This window comes from Alosa sapidissima, chromosome 20 (assembly GCF_018492685.1).
Source record: "Alosa sapidissima isolate fAloSap1 chromosome 20, fAloSap1.pri, whole genome shotgun sequence".
In the NCBI taxonomy this organism is placed as follows: Eukaryota; Metazoa; Chordata; class Actinopteri; order Clupeiformes; family Clupeidae; genus Alosa; species Alosa sapidissima.
Genome location: NC_055976.1, coordinates 7,059,552 through 7,069,738, shown reverse-complemented (window position 1 = coordinate 7,069,738; position 10,187 = coordinate 7,059,552). Strand labels below are relative to the sequence as shown.

The window sequence follows — 10,187 nt, the reverse complement described above, 5'->3', positions numbered from 1 at the left end:
GTCCGTATTGACCCTTGGCAGATGGGTCAGGTCCTTGAGTCGTGGATCTGCTCGAGGTTTCTTCCTATATGTATCTCCAATTCTAGGGAGTTTTTCCTCGCCCCTGTTACCCATGGGCCTTCCTTCTTTCTTTCTTCCTTTTCTTTTCTCCCTCTTTTCTTTTTCTCTGAATGCCTACATTCTGTAAAGCGCCATGATACATGTGTAATGTTTTGGCGCTATATAAGCACAATAAATTGAAATTTAATTATTTAGTGACTTTTATCTAATTGACTTTTATATAATTGAATTATTTAGTGACATTCTACGCATGCACACACACACACACATGCATAAACATACATTCATACACACACACACACACACACACACACATAAAGACACATGCACACATGCATAAACATACATTCATACACACACACACACACACACACACACACATAAAGACACATGCACACATGCAGGTCAACACACACACCCACAAACACACACACTCATATACAGTACATACATGCACGCATGCATGCACACACACACACACACATACACACACACATAAACACACCCGCACACACACAAATACACACACCCAAGTAGGCACACACACACACCCTATTACCCCTACACACACACACACTCACAGGCGAATACACACACACACACAAACAGAAAAGCACACATATAGCCTACACAAAAACAAACACACACATACACAGACTCATTTACATAGGCCTGCACAAAAGTTGCAAGAGTGGGGTATGGAGTAGTAGATCTAGTTTCTAGATTTTGTGTTTTTTGTGATTTTATTTTAAGCATATGCATTTTCAATCATAGATATTGACACCTGCCATAGATTGCATAAGAAAATGCAGAGTAAAGTGAACTAGGCTATTATACTGACTGCAAAGCTATGACCAGGGGCCTGTACTACGAAGCGGAGTTACTGGCTTATCTGGGTATCTTCGAGAGTAACTTGATCACATGTGGCGTAACTTCCCGATTAACCCGTACTACGAAAGATGGATAGGTTTTAACCGAGGTATGCTGCCATGGCAATTTACGCTGCATCTCAAACCTGCTCCGACCAGGTTATGTTCTTGGTTAACCCGAGGTTTCCGTTAACCACACCCTTTATAAGTAGGCTACCACCCCTCCACTAACAATTTCTCCCGAGACATGTCGGCGTACCTGGATGATCCATACGACATTGGAGCGCAAATCTTGAGGGACTCTCTTCGCAGGGCGAGGGGTTTTAGAGACCGCCAGAAAATATATATAGCCTACCCGGACGATATTCTCTATGAAGATATATATTGTCAGCCAAGGGAATTCGATATCTTTGTCAGATGATCTAGGAAGACGTCTCATAGCAATGCCCGTACGTGGACATTCATGTATTCCATCGGTGATGCAAGAATACTGTATGTCCGAAAATAAATCGGACATAGGCCTACAGTATGCTGAAAATCTGAGCAAGAATAGCCTAAAATAAATCGGACATAGCCTACAGTAGGCCTAATAAATTAAAATCACAGTTTTAACAGACTTGTTGAATTGAATGTCATATTACTGTACCCTGCACATAAAGGCTACACATTTCCACAGCACCAGAATCCGACCGAATGCCTCCCTCAACCCCCTCCAAAATCGGCCTTCCACTATTATTTGCGATGGCCAACTCTTCTGCTACTGTAAAACACGCTGGTGCCTTTCCTCCTACAGTAGTGTTCAAAGACACCTTTTTCTTGTTAGCTGTAAAACAGAGGCCAAGTGAAGGCTATAAGCTAGGCCTACATGTTTTCATAATTAAGAAATATTAATGCAAGCTATAACTATATAAACCTACTATTCTGAATAATGGTGTTGCATCTGAAATGTTCACAGGATTAGGCATACACTAAATCAGTCAATGGGGGCTACTTAAACATTCAATTATTCGTATTACTGTAATCTATATGCCCACTTCTGAATTGGGTTGCATCTGTAGGCCTTTCTATGAACTCAAAATAGGCTATTTAATTATTTCAACTCATTTCAGACATTCCGCAAGCTACTAATCCTCCATAACACATATTTGAAGAACATGTGGGAATAAAACTTTACTTTTAGGCATTTAGGCTACCCGATCTGCAATACGTTGCCAACAGCCTTGCTTTGCTCACTGCCGACGTATTTGATTTTTGTCGTAAAGTGGGTTTTAATTGCTCATAACTTGTCATAATAATTCATCCGTAAAATAAGGTGATCGCGTCATCATTGAAAGTGGTGACTTGCGCTGCAACCCGCCCCTTTTATGTGAACGCGCACAAACTCCAATTAGGTTAACCCCTCTGAGGGGTAGGCCTATTCCAGAAAGCAGGTTTACTGGCTTAACTGGGTATGTTAACACAGAGTTAACGGTAAACCTGGGATTTCAGTTCCAGAACGCTCAAATATGATCAGGCTATGTAAGTAACTATGATAACATAGGCTCTGAACTTAACCTGGTAGGGGGTAGGTTTTGTTCAGGTTATGTTCAATTATGTTCGGTTATTTCAGTGCATGTTCAATTAGGCCGCTATTTTTACACTTGTCACACAATGGCGTTTCATTTTGACGATTGACAAAGAAGCACAAAATCATGTAATATTCATCTGTGCAATTCACCGTGAGAGGGCGATAAGACCACAACATCACATGATAGCCTATCCATTCTTTTCCAAACGAGTTTTTCAAGAGCGCTAGAGTTTTTCAGCTGAATCCTAAATATAGGCTACTTGAAAAGCATTCTCCATCCCTACATTACACATGGTGGATTAGAATACAATAAAATAAATCTTTAATGTAGGCTAGCTAGCCTACTCCATAGTGGACATTTGTGTTTGGCTCACCAGACAGATGGACAAACAACATCTCAGACACATTGAAGATATAATTAAAACAAGTACAGTACAAAAAAGGGGAAACATAGCCTATAGAAAATTAATAAATAAGTTTAAATATAGCTCTACAGCTCAGCCGGGTATGCATGTTGTCACTAAGTTTGGTTAAGAATGCTGATGGCATTTGGGATAAAAAAAAAAAAAAAAATTAATAGGCTACACACGCTCTCCGACTGGGAGTTTTTGTAGTGTTGGAGACGCAGAGCATATCGGCAAGCTGTCGGTTGGTGCGTAAAGTTTGCCTTGCGCTAAAGTTCCTGCGCAACTTCATTCGTTTTCCTGGACACAAACCCACGAGGATCATTAATGTGTAGTTTCACCAACTGGCAGGTCAGCATCACGTATTACATTTTCCAAATGTGCCCCGAAATGTATCCAATAGGCTACCCATGCCTTTCGACATTCACCCTTCTGATGATGGAGCGCAAAAGTTTAACTTGGCCCACAGCTGCAGAACCCGCGTTAAAATAGAAAATTACATTTGGGATTCTCAAAGAATTCTATGGCCCACTCAATCTGTGACAAGGTAGGCTAATTTAAGAAAGCATCATTCAAAGCAGTCAATACAATACGTGATGTCCAGTGAATTATTTAATTGTGCCTTTGACATTAAATAGGCTATCCTAAAAGTACGCATTTACACGGTCAGTTAGGCTATTCTCTGCCAAGCAAGGTCTCGGAAGCAGGCGCTTACATGTAAGTATTGCTCTTTTTTTTGTTATTACAGTTCTCTCCTCCTCGTAAGCCTCGACTACTCCGCCTCTGAAAAATACGGTGCTCTTCGTTTCACTCATGGTTTCGACTCTCAATAGATGATGCGTTTATAAGTTCGCCGTGAACGCGCACATCTCTAGGTTATCTAACACAGGGTTGATTGAACTAACTGGTAACCGGTGTTTTGGAACCGACAGCTCGGCGGTAGTCGCCACAGGTTCAGACAACCCAGAGGTTAAGTTTTATCTCAGTGTTTGTTAAACCTCCTTTCTGGAATACCCCTCTGGAATACCCCCCCGGTCTATATCTTGTTTGTAAACAATGAAAAAGGATTGCCATTCCAATGGTAGTGACATGTTGTTTAATTAATTATTTACTTTTGAGACATTTGAACAAGTTGCGAATCATCCACTATGTGTTGTGGATCCTAGTTGGAACAAATGGTTTCGAAATTCACTTGTGCACAAGATGATTTCAGAAATGCACCAAAGCAACCGAGAAAAACTGTAAAACAAATGATTCTGTGATTTCTGCATCGCAGTCTGCATTTCGCCCACAGGGCTGTGCTCTTGCACTAATGTTTTAGAGGGTCTCACGGTATTTTTTTGTTTGCTTGTTTTGAAGACAAAATTCATTGTCTGCTAAGACACAAATCTTCAGATATTAGCTCGAAATATAGTCTAATAAAAATGTATTTGTGATCTTCACATTCAACTTTTTAGAGCACATAGCATATAGCCTACTTCATGTTTACTAAGCCTATGAATATTTCCAAATAATTGCCTTCTTCCAGTACAGTAACGAACCTATTTCTCCGAACCTCTGAGGGTCACCCCCCCCCCCCCCCCCCCCGCCCCTGCCCCCCAAACACAATATTTATTAGCCTACTCCATAGCTTGCTATTAAACAGTGCACTGGGAGAGCGTGAATGTACTCTAGCACCAATGTTTGAAGAGGTACTCTTTCGTTAACTTGTATGTGTGAGACGCACGCAGTCATGCTGACTGAAGGTGGTGTGGATGCGTACTTATTAAATCGTACCGTTATTTAACGAGGCGGTCTTTCTTGCAAGTAAGCAGTTATCATAACAGAAATGCAACCCGCCCTCCCCTCCTGCCTGTTACACCACCATCCCTAAGGCGTATAAAAACGCACGGTTTCCTCAGTGGAGTTGAAACAAACTTCCACCCGAGGGGACCACTGTCAGCCCGGACAACAGCTTCCACAGCCATCCACTCACCACTGCCCACTGCAACACACCAAGACCGACACACCATATGGCTCCCTTCGAGAAATCAATGGAAATGATGCCTTTCAAGCAAAGGAAATGCCTTGGTATGTACTAACTTAGCCAAACCACATGAAGCAAAAAAAGCCCTTTTGCAGCAATTGTCTGATTATTATATGTACGTTTATACTGTGCAGCTACTAGAAAAGACGAAGTGAGTACTATTCGTTCAAAATTTCCCAACAAACTTCCGGTAGGTGAAAGCTTATTTAATTTGTCAATGTATTCCGCCGCTGTTTTGGCAAGGTGAAAAGCTGACTTATCGCCAATGTTCTCGCGCCCCCACAGGTAATTGTGGAGCGATACTTCCGTGAAAAACAGTTTCCTCTGCTCGACAAATCTAAATTCTTGGTGCCATTTGAACTCACAATGGGTCAGTTCATAAGCCTTCTTAGGTGAGCCTATGTGTCTGTCACTTGTTTGCTTGTGTTTGTGTGTGTTACTGTGTGTGTGTTTGTTTGTGATAGCCTAATGGAGAGATTTTTTGAAGATGAAGAAGTGAATATGATAGGTCTGTTGGCCTGACTTATAGCACCTCATTTTGCAAACAGCTGTCCTCTTGCTCTATTGGCAACCAACTCACACTGCATCAACCAAGTTTGCCAATTTTTGTTGACTCTCGTTTCTAGGCTATACTTTAAATAGGTAAACCAGCAATAATGTCTTAACTCTCTCTCACTCAACATTTCTCTGTTTTCCAGGAGTAAGATTGACCTCGATTCCACACAGGCCCTGTACCTGCTAGTGTCAGAAAAGCACATGACCTGCATGACAGCGAGCATGGGAGAGGTGTACTCCCAGTACAGAGACCAAGATGGCTTCCTGTACATGACTTACGCCTCACAGGACATGTTTGGCTGACGTCACCCCACCGATGCTCCACAAGCTGCCATCTATACCGGTCTCTCTACCATCCACTATGATTGACAGCTGAGCTGCACTCTATACTTCCAGATACGGTGTACTGAAGTTCTGCTTTGCCATGATGTCAGTGAACCACAGCAGAGAGAACAGCCCATGTCCACCTGGAAGAGATCTGTCCAAAGAAGACTTCCTCCCTGATGACCCTGGATTTTATTTATTTATGATTCATTTTATTTATTTGGAGTCTGAAGGAGGGGAAAAAGCAGACAAGACTCCAAGGCTCTGTGATCAGCATTTGATACCTCCAATTAAATATGTTCTTTTGCCAACAGAATGTCATCTTCGCGAGCCCAGCAAGGACTTTTAACTTTTGGCACCATTGAATGCGATTACTGACCTACTGGACTGAAAAACAATGTCCTGCTTTCTCATCTTTATGAATTCTCCATAGGTCTTCCACCGTCAGAGGAAGCATATCATGGAGGCAACATTAACCGTTAGCCGTGGCCTACTGGTTAGTGCTTCAGACTTGTAACCGGAGGGTTGTCGGTTCGAACCCTGACCAGTAGGCATGGCTGAAGTGCCCTTGAGCAAGGCGCCTAACCCCTCACTGCTCCCCGAGCGCCGCTGTTCTTGCAGGCAGCTCACTGCACCGGGATTAGTGTGTGCTTCATCTCACTGTGTGTTCTCTGTGTGCAGTGTGTTTCACTAATTCACGGATTGGGATAAATGCAGAGACCAAATTTCCCTCACGGGATCAAAAGAGTATATATATACTTATACTTACTTATACTTAGATGCCAAGCTCAATTTGAAAACATCTTTGAAATGTTTGGTTGACATGACAGTATGGTCAGTTGCCATGTACTGTATACTACCCAAATCTACTACACAATAAATCAGTTTAAGACCTGAGAGAGAAAGTTTATTGTGTTTACATGCTACAAAATAAAGTATAGGCCCAAACAGGCCAAGGTTGGTAATATGATTGATAAAACGCTGGTTAGGATTGTAACTGTTATTCTTAGAGGAATCCCTGCAATTTGTGGTCACTCAACAAAACAGCTGTTGTCAAGTTTGGGGGAGTGGGCAGTTGACAATTTGACATGCCAACAACAGGGGAATGTTCAAATCAAAATGGTTTGCTCCGTTTTGCTATGATTTCCGGTTTGAACAAGTTTGGTCACAATAGTGTGTAGGCTAACAATGTGCAACTGGCTTTTTAGGTAGTTTTCTCTTGTTGGGTGTGTCAGTGCTATCATCACTGACATGTACAGCCATATTAGACAGTGAGCACAGTAGATCCACCTAAAACAATTAGATTAAACATTGATTTCATCAAGCTCGAAATACATTTGGGAAAGAAAGCACACAAGATACCAAAAACGTTTTGGAATAAAATAGAATGTTGTAGAGCAGCCGTCTGCTGTTCTTCATTCTAGAGGTTTACATGGTTGGCTACAAAGGTTTACATGTAATTCATTTAAATATTAGGAGTCTTACAAATAAAATAGACCTTCTAAGAGCCTGGCTGGTCTACAACAAACCAGATGTTATTACTTTGTCTGAGACTAATAGTAATATCTCAGACGATGAAATGAAGCTCGATAAATATACACTGTATAGATCTGATAGGGGTGCGCGAGGTGGTGGTGTAGCCACCTATGTCTTATCACACTTATCCTCAGAGGTTGTCAAACCTAATGAAATTCCTGAGTCCTTTGAATGTCTTTTTATACAATTATGTCTCCATGAAAACAAACATTTGACTATAGGTAATATTTACAGACCACCAAGCTCCCCCTCTGAGTCTATAAAATGTATTGCCAATACCATTAGCTCCTTAAACTGTTCAAAAGAGATGATCGTCCTTGGTGACTTTAATCGCAATTGGCTAGACCGTTCGTCTCTTCATGAAAGACATTTTCTTGAGAGCCTTAACTTAACTCAGTTAGTCAAAGAACCTACTCGCGTTGATAATAGATCCAAAACCCTATTAGACTGGATCTTGGTCACCCACCCTGATAGGATAATTGAATCTGGAGTACTTCCTGAGTGTTTTAGTGACCACTCTATTGTGTCTTGCATATGGAAAATGAGACTACCAAGATTACCACCTAAAATTATTAAAGTAAGACAACTGAAAAACTTTAATGATGAGCATTTCATTCAAGACCTATTGAATATTAAATGGGATAGGCTTAACTTAATTCCCGCTGTTGAGGATGCTTGGAATTATTTTCACACCGAGGTTCTCCAAGTTATTGATAAGCATGCTCCATGGAGGTCAGTAAGGGTAAAAGGAAGACATCTACCCTGGATTGGTGGTGAACTACTTACACTATTTAAACAAAGGGATAAGGCATGGGGCAAATATCGTTCAACTAAGGACCTTGTAGATTGGGAAACATATAAACATTTAAGGAACATATATACTACAAAAACAAGGAATGCTAAATCTGAGTATTTTAAAAGTTCTCTATCAAATAACTATAATAATCCCAAGAAATTTTGGAGAAATCTTAATGAGTTATTTAACAAATCTAATCCAAGTGCTCCAGCTAAAATTAGATTAAAAAATTATACTCTTTCTGATCCACTTGCAATAGCTAATGCTTTTAATCAGCATTTTGCTTCCATCTGCAAAACCCAGTCTCCTAATTCCAACAACATCTTAAATATGGCTCAATACTCTTGTGGTAGGCCTACCTCTTTTTCTTTTTCAATTATTAGTCCCGTCGATGTACAGAGAGCTATATCTGAACTAAAGACAGGCAGTGGTAGAGACTTAGATGGTCTGGAAACCAAGTTCATCAAGGTCGCCTCTGATATATTGTCATATCCACTATCTGATTTATTTAACCAATCTTTAACCACTGGTGAGGTCCCATTAAGATGGAAATGTGCCAGGGTAACCCCAATCCATAAAGGAGGTGATCCATTTGACCTTAACAATTATAGACCCATTTCCATTTTTGAGGGTGTCCCTCAAGGATCCTCGTTAGGGCCTCTCCTATTTTCAGTCTATCAATGACCTTCCACAAGCTTGCTCAGACTGTTCTATTCACTTATATGCTGATGACACAGTGATCTATAATTCCAACTTTAATATTTCTAAGATCTTCTACTTCTTCAGAGCGTTCTGCTCTGCCTCAGCCTAGTGCAGGTTCACATTTTCACGAAGTGTTTGCAAGTGAGACAATATAACGGATATCACTGAAAAGATCACCAGTGTATGTCTAATACATGTCTGTTTAAGCATTATCCACACAAATATGACACATACTGAATGAATGGGGGGAAATAAAACTAGCGATCTAGCTGGGATTCGAACCATGCATGGACAAGAAAGTTCATCAGATAAGCTTCTACATTGTCTATACCACTACGAGCCGCTGAAATTGATGCCAGATTTCTATGTATATTTAACTTTTAGTCAAAGTTAACACAGGTTAACATATGTGAGAAATATATGCCCATGTTTACTGGTGCTATCACAATTTAACATGGACATATGCAAGCCTCAAAACAACAAAGTAGGTTCATCTTTGCCTCACATACCAAAACCTAACTGATGTAGGCTACAACAAACTGGCATGTCCCCACTAACACTAATTGATAATATGTGTCATGTGCAAAAATGATCATAACTTAGTGTTATCTTAGTCTCGGTGAAGTTAGGCAGTGTCTAGTGTAGTGTAGTCTAGTGTAGTAGTCTAGTGATTTGAAGTGAACATATGAAACTTATTTTCTCCGAGTTAAAATGGTTCAAAGACAAAATGGTTATCATGGTAGCATATTTATGGATTAGACAACTTCAATGTAGCTAGAGAGTTTGATGACAGATGTTGCCGTTTCAGATTCCCACGTAGCCTAAATTAGTAAATATTTTAGCCTATTACTGCAGCCTATTACTGCTCAGCAGCCTGTTGCAAAACATTCACGTAGCCTAGATGTTTGCTATAATGAATATCTTGATCGATTGACAAATAAGCTGTCACAATAAGACAACATAGGCCTACACATTCATTTAATTGGAACACCATGCTAACGTAGCGATACAAAATGACCAGTGGTGCAATTGGTTAACAGGGTGGCCTATTACTGCTAGCTTGCTATTTTAGTGAGCAGTTCGAGGCCCACAAGTGATCTTCATAATGTTTGCGCACGATGTGTGTTTCTGCACAAAAAACGAACAACGTCTGATGAGGTCATGCCAGTTTGTTACTGTTTGTGATGCAAAATTACTGAGGCAAAATTCATCTGCATTATTCAAGGCATGCATTCGCTGTGTTTGCTCATGTCATAGGCGATCACCAGTTAACATGGACATCAGGATAACTAGTGAGACTAGACTCTACTAGAATAATGACAAGCATTGTTCTCTGTGGTGTATTGGT

General features: G+C 40.6%; 1 protein-coding gene across 2 annotated transcripts; it reads left to right on the top strand.

Annotated features, from left to right (window-relative positions):
* The first annotated feature begins 4,779 nt into the window (after positions 1-4,779).
* On the top strand, positions 4,780-5,951 carry map1lc3cl (microtubule-associated protein 1 light chain 3 gamma, like). 2 transcript variants are annotated; one of them, XM_042075073.1, is made up of 4 exons: positions 4,780-4,970; positions 5,061-5,077; positions 5,212-5,318; positions 5,625-5,951. In XM_042075073.1, exons 1-4 carry the CDS (start codon positions 4,913-4,915, stop codon positions 5,782-5,784), a joined length of 342 nt encoding a protein of 113 aa, XP_041931007.1. In that variant the 5' UTR covers positions 4,780-4,912; the 3' UTR covers positions 5,785-5,951. The 2 variants fall into 2 exon arrangements, with proteins under 2 accessions (XP_041931007.1, XP_041931006.1); XM_042075072.1 differs by having other exon boundaries at positions 5,061-5,116.
* The last annotated feature ends 4,236 nt before the right edge of the window (positions 5,952-10,187 follow it).